Below are 14,806 nucleotides of genomic sequence, written 5' to 3'. Positions count from 1 at the left end.
GTGGTATCATTTTCTGAAGGCCATGACAGGAGTATTGTGTCTATTTCTGAAGGTCACATCTAGATTATTATGTCTATTTCTGCAGGCCACATTTGGAGTTTGGTGTTCATTGCTGCTTGCTGCACAAGGAGTATTGTTTTCATTTCTGCAGTGAAGGATATATATGGATTAGTGTCAGTCCAAGAAGATACTGCAAAACCTGCGAAGAGATTCTCTCAAGAGAGATATGCTGACAGCATCTTTGATTATCAGATAGATAATAGACAAAGTGTCTTTTCAGGATTGTGGGTAATGTTATCTTCAAGAATAGATGAGATCCCCCTACCAAAATCAAAATCATCAGGATAGGATAAATAACATTAACTACATCACAAGACTCCAAAGGCTCAGGATCAATGAAGTTAGAAGCCATGAAGGTTTATTAAATAACTTTAAAGTGCAATATATGAGGCAAATATAATAGTTAATCAAAATTATGGTAAACCAATATAGAAAAGTAGCTTAAAGCTCCATTAAATGCAGCAAAACGTCTGACATGAAGTCAAGTCTCTGCAAAAATATTCCACGTTCTCAGCAAGAGATAGAGTAGTTGGGTCCGCACTTAAAGTCAGACAAACCAGACTCATACCTCACCTACAAAAAGGAGTCATATAACAAAATACACAGCAAAAGTTGCACTGTCAGCATAAGATAATTGAACTCACAAATCAGAAGACAAATGTAATGAAGCATCATCTGACACCATCCTTACACCATCCGCTAAATGAATATTACCGCAACACCTTTTGACCTAATGTCATTTGGTGTATCAGGGCAAATCTAGTTACACTAAAAACAAGGATAGCCTCATATTAGTAATAGACCAACAGCGGCTCAGGAGGGAATCTCTAGAATTTGTTACATACAAAAAGAAAAATTCTCACCGGGGTTCTTCGAGAACAGCATTTCAACACAGAGGGGCACATTTTGCTATGTGCGATGAACAGAGAAATGAAAACACCCACATCATGTATGTGTTAGGCTATTAAAGATGGAGGTTAATCCTAATGTGGGCCTAGTTTGATCAAGCACAGGAAAATGTAGTTCTGTGCAGTGTTTTTGTTTTGGTGTTTCTTAACCCTAGGCATACATTTTTTAATAATTCAAAATCATCTCTAACAGAAGCAAGAACTTGCATCACATAGCAAAGCCATGAAAAAAAACGACAGAGACCTTTGAACAAAGTAGAGCCGGGTGTTGTGCTGAAATGGTGAAGTTGGGGGGGGGGAGTAGTTGGTGGGGTTTAGGATCTCAGTACAAACATTATAAAGGTCTTCATCATAAATGTGTGGATTTCCCTGTCAACAAGAGTTTTTGTGTTCAAAATTAGACACAGAATCCCAAAGACCTTTGAAAGACATTCATGAGAAATAGATAGTGGTGCGACGTAATGGCCCAAGCTGAACTGTAAATGGCTTATGTAGCTAGGGCTGACAGGGAAAAGGAAGAGTTAATTAGATTGGGCTGTCTTTATATGCCCTCTGTCTGCACGTCTCTATGTTATTAATCCTGATAATTTTGAAGCTTGAAGCTTCATGCAAATATGTTAATTTAAGTTGATGGGCTTGCAGTACAGTAATATTCTGAATCCACTTCTTTGTATCATTTTCAGTTTGTTCGCCTGGGTTTTATGGCCACCGATGCAGCCAAAGCTGCCCTCAGTGTGTGCACAGTAATGGACCCTGCCACCACATCACCGGCCATTGCGACTGCCTGCCAGGGTTCTTTGGTTCACTCTGCAATCAAGGTAGGATTTTTCAGGAACATTGACCAGAAATGGCCCAGCAACAGTTGTATCCACGATCAAATCCATAAAGATCCCACCATAATCTCATCCACTTTTCCAGGTGTTAAGCAAGCCTTCATTCCATCTAAAATCCCATTCTCTAATCACAACCACCTTCCCATTTATAATCCTCCTCATTAATACATCTATAATGCAATCTAAGATCCCATTTTGAATCCTCACACTGGTCCGTCCAAAATTCCACCCTCCTTCGCAGTTATATTTCTAGTCACCACCCATCTATTAAGTGACAGTTGTTTTATACTCTGCCCCACCACTGCTGATATCAGTTACCACCAGTGGCTGCATTCAGTTATTCAATGACTTGAGTGCACTGGCCTCCGCCTGTTGAAAAACCTTTCATATGCATCTCTCGTCTCAAAGAATCGAGTATATCAAAGGATGTTGAAATTACCCACATATCATAACGCTATTAGTTTCAGATCTTTAAAGATGGAAGACCAAGACAGTAGTCACAATGCATACTGGCTGTTCTGACATCTTCAGTAGAGTTTTCTGTCAGTCAATAAGCAACTAGTGCAGTCAGCCTTCAACACATAAATGTACTATGCTTAGGGGAATGTGTCCGATAGCTACACTGCTTCTCTGTGTCCTGGCATGCGTTGAATTTGTTGAGCATGAGGAACTGCAATGTGGAACAGAACCTGTATGCGAAACCTCCTTCATTTTCTGCAGATATGGCCAAGCTGCAATACAGGTTCATTCTGGTACTTTGGGTCAAATGTCTTGCCTTTCTTTTGGCCTATCAGTTGGTTTCCATGTATACTGGCCAAAAGAGGGTTGATCACAAAGTCAGATGTTTAAACAAGTTTCGAACTAGCCTCTGGATGCTGTTCCTCACTATAAGGTAGGCTTATTATTCCTCTTTATATAACCTGGTCGGTCTACAGAGGCAAACGGGATTCATTGACTGCAACCTTGAGTCACATTTGGTAGCTGGGCCTGAGTGACGTGCCATATCCTCAAAAAAGTACCTGCTGCTTTTCCAGCAACAAAGTAAGAAATGCATAACTTTGATGGCCATAATCGGGTATGTACAAAGATAAGATTCAATAAGAAAAATAAAGAAAAAATAGAGACTGATGGATAAGGGGAGTTGAAAGGTATAGGAAAAGTAAAAACATCATTAGTAAGCACGCAGTTGACAAACTACTCCTAAAGCAAATGAAAAAATAAAAAGCAATGAAAAATGTCACCAGCAAAATAAATGATAAATAAGATGCTTTTAAATGCATTGAAACTTCCACAATAAGGAACAAACATTCCAAAGCCAATAAGTCTTGCCTATGTGAGAACTATTGTCTTTTCGAGTGTCTTTTAGCCATGTTGTAGAGCAGCGTGGCTAAAAGTTATAATAAAAAGCACAGTGACATCAAAACGGGAAGCTAAACAAAAGTGCTATGAAGTGGCAAGCGCTGACCGAAACATATCGCTTTTTTTTCTTATGAGGGGTGGGGGACAACACAGACCACGGGAGGGTGGAGGGTGGAAGGGAAGAGGTAACACAGACAACTGGAAGGTGGATGATGGGAGGAAGAAGCAACATGTACAGCAGGAGGGCTGCACTAGCTGGAAAGAAAAATAGTGACTAAATCACAGTAGCAGAAGGAACATAATCAAGATTAAGCCATCAGTACTTGGTCCATCTTCCAGACAAAAGAAGAGGAAGTGAAGCCGGTACACGCTGCTCAAGAAGAAGGCAGCAAATGGAAGTAAAAATTAAGCCCACAAATTATAAGCAATGGGTGTGCTCCAAGCCTCTTGTAGAAAATAATCTCCTACAAGCGAGAATGCATGCGCTGTCGCTTCATTGTCTAAACAATGAAGATTAATAATTCATACGATTTTATTTAGAAATGTCTCCCATATGCTTGGAGAAAATTCAGATCGTGAGTGGGACATTAGTTATGTTGTTTTCAGAAGTATGGCTGCATACCGTGGGGTCTATCACTGAAAATGACAGAATCGCCAACGGGTCCCCAGTTTCACAATGGCAGCATAGAAAAATGTGCACACAAAAGTCGGACAACCCAAAAGGTAGTCATACAGATTGAATGATGGAAACGGCGCTCTGCCGCCACAGCTGCAGTCAGCCTAGTTAAAATGAGGCCTTGCAACGAAGCTCCAGTGCTTTCACTTGTGTCCCTGATGAGCTAAGAGGCTCACATACAATACACTGTTTAAAAATGTCTGTCATCCTCCAAGTGCCCTCCACGGTACCCAGAAAGCACTACTTACAAACATGTAGAATCGTTGCTGTTTCATCAGTCGCCATATTTTATTATCAGTTCTGTTCCGTGGAGCTAAAATTAAAAGTTGGTATTCTCTTGTTTTTTTGTCACAAAACAGCAAAACCACCCCCATAAATGAAGGACCATACTGGCACACCATTTACAAATACCAATTACGGTTCTAAAAGCAGCGTTTTGCATATAGTCTAGACTAAAGCAGAAAGCTCCACGGTGGGCAGTTTAACTAAATCAAACTATTTTGTTTGGGAAGTTCCTAAAAATATATATTCAGCAAATATCAGGCTATTTGAAACTTGGATTACTAGTTCTTTCATTTTGTGTTCTGTTTAATGCATTTTATTCTCTGAAATGTTATAAGGTTCGTTATCTGACGTGTGTGTTTTGTTAAGAACATTGTCTCAAAATCTATAAATTAAAAAATATAATCGCAATAATAATAACATGCGCAGCCCCTTTTGATAGAGCCTTGTATTTCCTCTAGCCCCATATAGAGGGGTTTAGGGTGGAGGAAACGCCCTAACACGTGCCTGACTCTTCCTTAGCTATCCCTGCCTTTCAGAGGCACTAGCAAATAACTGCAGGTAGCTTGTGTGTATACAGAACACGTGGCGCGGGCGGCCATTTATAATGCGCGGGGAAACCCGTGGTTAAGTCCTGGTCGTTAGTGGTTGAGCAATCGTACACCTATGAAGCCGTGGCTTGTTTGTAACATAAAAACGTGGCATAATTATCAGTCTTTTCACCTTACAAAGAAAAGCAGACATCTGGAGGAGATATGTCTTTCGCCCCATATGTGAAACACTAATAAAGCGCACATTGTTATGCTCATATTAGAACGGAACAGAAGGCGCTGTTCTCACATCCTTCGTAACGAATAACCCAATTTCTCATAGATCCTTAAATAAAACAAAAGGTGCAACACAAGTTGTGGTGAGCACTGTGTAAATATAAGCCATAACTTTCTTTGCCAAATATTTTTTAACATCTAAGCAACCGACCACAGGAGTCTGCATTCCTTCTTTCATAAATGTCTTCACTCTCTATGCAACCCCATTTGAAGATGAAGTATAAAATGCTGTCATCAAATATCTGATACAAATATGAGTCAAAAATCTTTTTTTTCTCAGAAACAAAATATGTTCCATTATTATCAGATGTCTAGAACATTGGAACACATGTCACAATAAAAATATCATTAAGAAACTTAAGGACCTAATCATTGGTAGCTGCGGACACAAATCTATAATAAATCCATTTGAAAAAACAATCACTCATCACAATTTGATACCTCATATCTGGAAATAATAAAGAGAAATCCATAGCCGACCTTCGTCCACGGATTACCAAGGAATTCTACACTATCCAGTAGCTTCTCTTTACTTTTCAAATGTTTAACAAAGGCCAAACATATCTTGCACACATCGACATACTGTTCCACATGGCTATCCATTCCCGGCCACCAGTACATAGTATATGGACAGCAGACAGCAGAGCTCAGAAACACTGCTATAATTGCATCTTCATGTTTCCAAGCCCTGCTATCAGCAGCACAAGCGCTAACTCAGGGATTTTTTGAGTTAATATATAGAACACATAGACCCCCTTCTGCGTTGGCGCAGCACAAACCATGGAATTAGGATATAGCAAGTTGAGGCTGAAGTCAGAGCAAGGTTCTCATAGTGTCTGTCTCTGTATCATAATTAGGGCTTCCGGTTTTATGGTATTTTTTTTTTTAATATTTCCGTCTGTATTTATCTATATTTATTTTTGGGCTATTTTGTGTGTATTTATCCATATTTCTTTTGTGTTTTGTGTATAAACGAAGTTATAAAACTGTAAATTTCATATTTATTTAACTGACAGGACATGCACTCATAGTTTGAGGTCTGTCATGATTTAGGTATTTAAGCTGGGAAATAACACGTGAGAATATATCCACAAACTATTAGCATTAGACCACAAATGTATATTGAGATATGCCATTATTTAAAGAAATTTCTTCCTGTTTTTTAATTTTCATGCTGTCCATCTGCTCAGCTGATATGCTACAATTCATGAAAGACAGCTCGGAGAGTCACTTAAAAAAAGCTACATTTTCTGTATTTATCCACTTTTAAAAATAAATGCAGACAGAAAACACATTGTTTCCTGTTTGTATTTATCTGTAGAAATCCGTAAAAATGGAAAACAAGGAGCCCAGCCGCGGTCGGTAATGGGAGTACCTGCTGGGCGGTGATGTGGGGAGGGGGAGGGGGCAGGATGGGGGTAGTTATCTATGTATTTCGGAGCTTTACAGGTAAGCTGGAGTCGAAGCCTGGGAGGATTGGTGAGTGCACACTCTCAAAGTGCGCATGACTGCTTGGCCAGCCGTTTTGGCCCGGCAAAGTAGTCATGCGCACATAGCAAGATCCCCACCAGGCTGCATTACATATCCTGGTGCAGAACATGCCCAGGGCCCCAGTCCCCATCTGAGCGCCGAACCGCAGTGCTCACACCAATCACAACACTGCATTGCAGCGTTGTGATTGGCTTAGGGTAATCAATCACAGCGCTGCATTGCAGCGTTGTGATTGGATTAGGAGAAGCCACGTACTTCCTGGCAGAGAAATGGTGACAGCGGAAAAAAGTACTTGGTTTTTCTGTTGTTGCTTTTTTTCTCCAAACCTCCTGCCCCGCCCCGCCACCCCGTTTCCTCCCAGCTGCCAGTGGTTATGGGGCAGGGTTTTAGGCCTCAGGGCAGGAGGAGGAGAATGGGTAGTTTTCAGGTTTTGGGCCTCATGGCGGGGGGAGCAGGTAGGTTGGTTTGTAGCTTAGGGCGTGGGTGGGTGGGGCGGAGTGGTGGCGACCTCAGCCATGCATACCCCTTAACCATTCATGCCTTTACCATGTAATTGCATGGTAAAGGAATGCGGGTAAAGGAATGCATGGCGAAGATGCATTTGTAGTTCAGGCTGCGTGGTAGAAATCGAACCCACCGTGTGCAGAGTAGCTCCTCCAAGTGAGCATCCTAAAGGGAACAATGATCACGGCAAGTGCTGCAGAGAGACAAGCCACTCGCAACAAATCCCACTTCAAGAAATATTACTGATCTGACAGGACCTGGACAATATTCAATAACCACGAGACTGAAGGAGAATGTGATGCAGAAGAGGAGTGCACTGAAGAGTGATAGGCAGTGCCACGCACCACAGGTCAGGCTCTTTACACGAACATCATGAAAACCAGCGAGACTCAAGGAAATGTAACACTAAATCAACTAATTTCCCAAGGAGGAGACATGGGGGAAGATGTAATGTCAAGGAGCAGCAAAGGATAAGGGCAGGAACATTAAAACCCTGGGGAAACCTCTGGAGTGGAGGACACTGGACACCACATCCTGTGGGGTGGGGGTAGTCAGGAAATAGAGGGAACAAAGCAGGCATTTGGTGAGAGGACATTCAAGGACACAAATCGAACAAATCTCAGGTATGGAAAGGGGTGTGCCAGGTGCTAATCAGACTGGAACCAGAAAAAACATTGTGGATGTATTCCTTAGTGGCGACATTATATCTGTCAGAAATGTAATAGGGGTGGGCTCCCTCAGTTTGTCAGTCCGTATACCTTGACATGTCTCTGCTCGCACTTCATGCCGAAACTTTTGCTGATGAAGAATAGAGTTGTTTGGAAACTATATGTAGAAGGCAGGTGCATTCTGACAAATGCAGACTAGGCTTAATTTAAGTAAAGAAAAAATGAAAGTTGAAGGGGAGCGCTGAAAAACAGGGAACTAGACGAATGAACGATCAAGAGTGTGAAAGCTCTGCTGGAGCTAAGTTGGGGGGATACATATATATTCCCCATATATATCAGACGGGCCTACAACGCCCTGCCCTGGCCCCCTTCCCTGTTACAGAAGATGAAGTCGCCGGCACTGATTAATTTCGCCGTGATCACGCGATCTCGCACGTATCGCTTTTAATAGATTTTCTTATTAATGACGGCTGCCCCGGTTAAGCCGCGAACCTTGGGAGGCCTCGGAGTGACACCGGCTAATGGGGTGCTTGCCTACCAGGTACAAATTAGCGGCGGAGTACGTGCCAAATCATTAAGCATGGCAGCGGCGCCGGGCGCACGCGCCCTCCGCGCCGCCCCGCCCCCCACGCACTCCCCCGAGCTCGAGCGCGCGCCCAACGGTCCCGCCTCTTTCCCAACGCGTTTGTCCGTTTAATCTGAAGCGTCGGTAACATTTCAAAGTCTGCGGTGCTGCTAATGACCTTGTTAGGAAAGCTCTCTTTTGATATACTCGCTCTCTATATTTTTACCCACCCCGACTAGAGTAATTCTGCTTGGCTTTGAAACACTGGCCTTCCCCGCGGGACGGCAATCTAATATTCATGGGCTAAATAATGGATCACATCTTTCTCCGGGAGTGGGAGAGCCGGAAATAAAACATCTTTAAAAGTGGAAGTGTGAGACCGATCACAGGCCCCAAGACTTCTTCCAACTACCTACTGGAGAGTGCGTGGAGGCCATGACTAGAAGTGGGTGCCCTGCATATAGACACATCCACCCCCGCCAGACACTGGGACAGCCTGTTGACCCTACTAGAGCCTAGAAGAGGGTGAGGGTGACACTTTAAAATGTTTTCTACACTGAAGTCAACAAGTGGAAATCTGGTGTAGGTCTCGGGCCTACCGTGATGGCCTAATAGATTTCTGGCCAGTATCTATTAAAGACTATAGAGAATATAGTCGGGGCGCCTGTCAGAAGTAGTGGGCAGGAGCCGGGGTAGAGGGGGATTGTGTGAATGTTATTTACTGCTATTATCCTTCGAGAATTACCAGACCATTTCGAAATCTCACAATTTTCTCACCAATCTATCACTGGGAGGGTAGGAAAGAAAACGGATGTAGATGAAGAATTTGTCCTTGTGACATTCCCAGTGCACTGCAGGCCGTGCAGCTGCTTTCGAAGCAGGATGGGTTGCATGACCCTACCAGGAGTACTAGAACTCATTCTAGGTGTGCCATTCTGCCGTGTGTAGCTGGCTGATTTTGGTTTCCAGCCATGTTCTTCGTACCTATTGTGAATGCCTCACACTCACACAAAAGAAATAGGCCAAAGACTCACATTTGCTCACAAGAAAGACATGCATTTTCTAGCCACGAAAACAAAGAATAGCACCAAATTCCATACACGGTTGGATCTGCTCAAGCAGGATTGCCACTTGTGGCTCCAGAGGCCCTCCTACTCATGCATACCTTAGGAGAGTACACAGGGTTGAAAAATCTATGATGCAGGAAGCTGCTGCTTCTGGGAAATTCTGTTTTTCATGATCAACTCTAGAAATTAAGAAAGCTCTTCAAAGAAACTGCCTTGACAGGAGAACTGGGTGGGATTTCCCTCCTTGGCCACTTTTGAAGAAGCATTGAAAAAATAAATTAATATCAATGAGGATTGTAGATAGGCGTGAAACACAGAAAATTGCCCCCGCAGCATGTTGCATTTTACATAATACATTAAATAAAGATGTAAAAGGGAAGGAGACGCAATAAATTGGCAGCTGTTTGAGGAAGTGGTAATTAGGTGGTTCAATGGGCAAATTACCTATGTCGTATTTTAACAGCATGCTTTATTTTGTTCTGGGTTTCAGGTTTATTTTTTATGTATCTTTTTTGAATATTTAAATTCCTTTTTGATTTTAACTAATGGAATTCTCAAATTTCAAAAAGGTGTCCAATTTGTCTTCATATATATTTTAATATGATCCAAGCCCATCATAATACGAGCTTCAGCAATCCTTCCTTTGTACGTGATCCCCTCCACTATACCGTGTCAGATATTGCGACATACCGTGCGCTATATGATGTTGTTATTCATGTAGGAGAAGGTTGTAATACAAAAACCTTTAGGCCAAGCTTCCTCATCCAAGTTTGCAGGTGAAATGCTCTTTTACAACAGACCCGAGATAGTTACTGAAAATTTCAAAGGACGTAACTGAGAGAGCACTTCATTGCTTCAATTGCCTATCTCAGGTTGAACAGTGGAGTTCCTGTGTCCTTTGAAATTTACTCCTTTCTGGAATCTTCAGTTTTGGCCTCAAAGCCAGTTCCAACACTGTACGAGAAAAATCTAGGTGTGAAAATAGATTCTAATCTGTTGCTGGGAGAGCAGATCAAGTCCACGGTGAGCTTCTGTCTGTTCCAATTATGAACATTGAGGAAACTGTTGGATCTGTTTTCCTTTTCCCTCAAGTTGCTTATTCTTAACTCATTCATTACTGCACAGCTAGGTTACTGTACTACAATTTATCTTGACCTACCGGACTATCTAATTCAGAGATTTCAGCTAAAATCTAAATCTGGTATTTGTAAAACGCAAACTACTCACCTCTAAGGGTTTCAAGGCACTGGAGGCCGTCAGGGAGATTAAGGGCCAGATGTAGGTAATTTTAATTTACCACCTCTTAAATACCGATTCATACCGAATCGGTATTTAAGAGGTGGTAAAATAGAGGGGGGGAGATGTAGGTATTTCTGATTCGGTAAATACCGAATCGTTAAGATTCGGTATTTACCGATTCTGTAAATACCGATTCAGTAATGCCCATTGATTCCTATGGGCATTGAAGCCCATAGGAATCAATGGGTAATTACAGATTCGGTAAATACCGATTTTAGCAAGGGTGCAGGGGGTGTCACTTTGACACACTCTAGCACCCCAAAGACGGGCATGTTTGCCATGTGGCACACAGACATGCCCTAAGGGCATGTCTGTCTGTCACATGGCTAGGTGTGCATGCACACATGTGCATGCACACCTGGAATCGGTATTTTACCACCCAATTGGATTGGGTGGTAAAATACCGATTCTGTAAGGCCATAGGGACTCTGAAGAGTCCCACCTACATCTGGCCGTTACCGAATCGGTAAAAATACCGATTTGGTATTTTACAGATTCGGTAAATATACCGATTCGGTAAATTTACTGAATCTGTAAAAATGGCCCCCTACATCTCGAAAACCAATTACCGGTCGGTAACGGCCGATTTCGGCCGTTACCGACCGGTAATTGGCGACCTACATCTGGCCCTGAGTGAGCTATTGCCCAGAGTAACATGGCGCTGAGCTGAGCTGCTGCCGGCAATCGAACAATGAGCCCTGCGCTCCAGAGTTAGCCACCCTGGCCGCTGCGCCACACCTCTCCCCCGCTGGAACAAAACAACACATCAAGGCTGGCCTTCAGTTTAACAATGAGAGATCATATTTCCCAATCGCTTGCCTTCCGTTACTAGTTCCTAGTTAGAGAATATATTGTTTTAAAATCTTTATGCCTGGTGCATAGAGCTTGGTATAGATTGTCCTTAAAGGCCGTCTTGAATGGTACTGTCCAATAATGCTCTGAGGTCAAATGATAAGTTGTTACCAGTGGTTCCCTGATTCCAGCGTGGTTCCCTGTGCAGCCGACTTTTTTCTGTTGGGGCAGCAAAAAGATGGATTCATCTTCTGGAACATTTTAGGAATGAAGCCAACCTTCTCAGGTTTGGGGAAGCCTAGACCTACCCCTAACTCAAAACCAGATGCGCATGGCCTGTTTAATCTAAAATTTGCATATATAAATCTTTTTTAGCTTTTAAAGTGATAGGCTCTGTTTCGTATGTGAAGGATTGAGTGCCGGGGTGAAAGGCTGCACATTATGAATTCCTATAAACACAAATATTTGAACACAAACAACACTTTGCAGAACTGTATGTTGGGATAGGCTCCCTTATTTAGTACTTCAAGTCACCTTGAGGACCTACTGGAAGCCATAATCGTCCTGAATTCACCTTCTGGTGAGGCCCAATCAGCATGAAGCTGTCTTTTGGACTCTGGCCAGCTTCCTTCGTTGAAGTACCACCCAAGCTACAAACCAAAACTATACACCCCCAATAGGAGCCAGCCTTCCAGTCGTACTGAACCTAGTGAGTTGCGCTGATACCAGAACCAGCAGATTTACGTAGAGATTCGCCAGCTGGGTGTCTTCCTAGATGACAAGTGTAGGTGAGAAACTCTAATGTGACCTATGGCTACTGGGAGGATTCACCTTTTCCATGGGCAATCAAGAAGGAACTTGAAAGATCCAGGGTTGGCCTGGCCTATAGTACAATCGATACATCGACGATGTGTTGATGTTATGGGAGGGCAGTGATAATGAACTCGAGAACTTCCTAAACTGGATCAATACATTGGACCATAACTTGAAGTTCACACACACCACAAGCAAGACTGAAATTGTCTTCCTTGATGTGATCATTACCATGACTAGCACTGGCCTCTCAACAAAAATGCACTATAAGCCCACAGCTAAAAACAACCTACTAGAGTTCACTAGTTTTCATTCTCGCCCTCTTAAAGAAAACCTACCGTATGGGCAGTATTTGAGACTGAGGCGTAATTGCAGTGACGTGCATGACTTCAAGACACAATCTGCTGACCTCACCGAAAAATTACAAAGTAGAGGCTACCCACAAACTATTCTCAACAAAGGCTACAAGACTAATCTTGATACCCGCAGTGTACTGCTCAGCGCGCTGCGCCTGGAGGAGCATCAGTGCATTCAGCAGCGCGTTTTAGCGGCGTGTTTTTAAAATACCCTGTTTATTCTGCTTTTATTTTATTTCTGTTCCCTGTTTTCCCCTGATTTTAAAAGCCCTCAGACTTGCACTATAAAACGGATTACTCACCGCTTCTTTGGCGGGCCCTGTCCCTTCACCTTCATTCCGGCGCACATCTTGGGGGAAAAGTAGGACGCCTGGCGGCGCCATCTTTGTTGTCGGGCTAGTTGCTCGAAGGACGCTTGACCTGCACTTAAGGCGGGTAAATTAGGCGGCGCCCACTAATCTTGATACCCGCAGTGTACTGCTCAGCGCGCTGCGCCTGGAGGAGCATCAGTGCAGTCAGCGGCGCGTTATAGCGGCGTGTTTTTAAAATACCCTGTTTATTCTGTTTTTATTTTATTTCTGTTCCCTGTTTTCCCCTGATTTTAAAAGCCCTCAGACTTGCACTATAAAACGGATTACTCACCGCTTCTTTGGCGGGCCCTGTCCCTTCGCCTTAATTCCGGCGGACAACTTGGGGGGAAAAAGTAGGACGCCTGGCGGCGCCATCTTTGTTGTCGGGCTAGTTGCTCGAAGGACGCTTGACCTGCACTTAAGGCGGTCATGCTGACGCGCAGCGGGTACGCGCAGCGAGGTCGCCGGATTCCCGCCGGAGTTACGCCTGAGTTCAGCCCGTCTGCGCCCGTCAGCGTCCCGGAGGCTGAGGGGGTGGCGGGAGGGGCTAGTACTAGGATGAGGTATTCGGCGGCGGAGCTACTTTCTTATAGGAAAGGTAGGGGCGCGTGTTGTGTAGTCTTTCCTGGGCGATATAGAGGCAGAAGACGGTGTCAGGGTTGTGGTTGGCTACCAGGCAATTGTTCGGTGGGGGGGCTGCCAGTCCTAAGGCTACTGTCAAGCATCTGTGCCTTTTACTTAACACTCGCTCTTTGAGTAGACATGCTCCGGACATCTACGAGCTTTTATGCGCAGAAAAACCGGTGTGTTTAATGCTTACTGAAACCTGGCTGGGGGAGGCCTCTAATCCGGATATTGCGACCGCCATTCCACCTGACTATGTGATCTTTAGGCAGGACAGATCGATTGGGAGGGGTGGTGGGGTGGCAATTGTGGTCAGGAGATCTGTTTCCTGTTTGGTCGTCCCTTTGGAAGCCATTTCAGGTTGTGAATCCCTGGCATTTTCAATAGCCTTATCTCCCCATCAATCTTTTACTGGGCTGCTGGTTTATAGACCACCTGGACAATTTGGGTCCTTTCACGATGAGTTGCAGACACTTGCATCGGCACTTTGCCTGAAGGCTGAACATTGTATAGTGCTTGGGGATTTTAACATTCATATGAACGTGGGGGTGGACGGAGACACGATTAAAATCAATGATGTCACCTCCCCCCTGGGCCTTATTCCCTATTTGGCAGTGCCGACTCATAATAAGGGCCACATCCTTGATCAGGTGTTTTCCACCATCCCACTTGATATGGCCAGTCCCGTCCCTGTCCTTTGGTCGGACCACTTTTTGATTAGGTTCCATATTTTTGGTATCAATAAATCATCGTGTCTATCGGCTAGTCATCCCAGGCAGTCCTGTCGAGCATATCACCGTGTGACCCCGGAAAGTCTGGCTCAGGCTCTCTTGGCTCATCCCTGTCCGCTGTCAGGAGATCTTGAGATGGATCTCGACCTGTTGCAAGAGTGGTTAGTGGAGCGATTAGATGAATTAGCTCCTGAGACTGCTCCCCGGAAAACTTCTAGACGGACCTCGGCCCCTTGGTATACGGAGGCTCTGGCTCTGTCACGACGCAACTGTAAGGTAGTAGAACGGCTCTGGCGACAGCAGTATGATGCTGGGGCCAAGGCAATCTATAGGTCGGCCATTAAGGCCTATCATGCTGACATTCTGTCTGAAAAGAAGAAGTTTTTCTCGGCGAGAATTGAGACTGCCTCGAGTTCTTGCAGGGAAATTTTCACTATTGTTAAGGAGTTTATGACTCCTACCTAAGGCATTGCGTCGCATCATGAGATGCCTGAGTCATGGGTGATCTCGTTAGCTGTTTTTTTTACCACCAAGATCAAGCAGATCCAAGACTCTTTCTCTTCATTGGGGCCGAGTGTTGTTATCAGTCCGGGGGATCAGT

General features: G+C 43.9%; 1 protein-coding gene across 2 annotated transcripts in view; it reads left to right on the top strand.

Annotated features, from left to right (window-relative positions):
* The window catches only part of MEGF11 (multiple EGF like domains 11), a 1,491,879-nt gene that overhangs the window by 1,034,887 nt on the left and 442,186 nt on the right, over positions 1 to 14,806 (top strand). For both annotated transcript variants that reach the window (XM_078683026.1, XM_078683027.1), the window contains exon 13: positions 1,652 to 1,786. In XM_078683026.1, the coding sequence (XP_078539152.1) occupies positions 1,652 to 1,786 (135 nt within the window). The remainder of the gene's footprint in view (positions 1 to 1,651; positions 1,787 to 14,806) is intronic.

Source organism: Lissotriton helveticus, chromosome 3_1 (assembly GCF_964261635.1).
Source record: "Lissotriton helveticus chromosome 3_1, aLisHel1.1, whole genome shotgun sequence".
Lineage (NCBI taxonomy): Eukaryota > Metazoa > Chordata > Amphibia > Caudata > Salamandridae > Lissotriton > Lissotriton helveticus.
The sequence above is the reverse complement of the archived record's forward strand: the minus strand, read 5'-3'. Positions and strand labels throughout refer to the sequence as shown.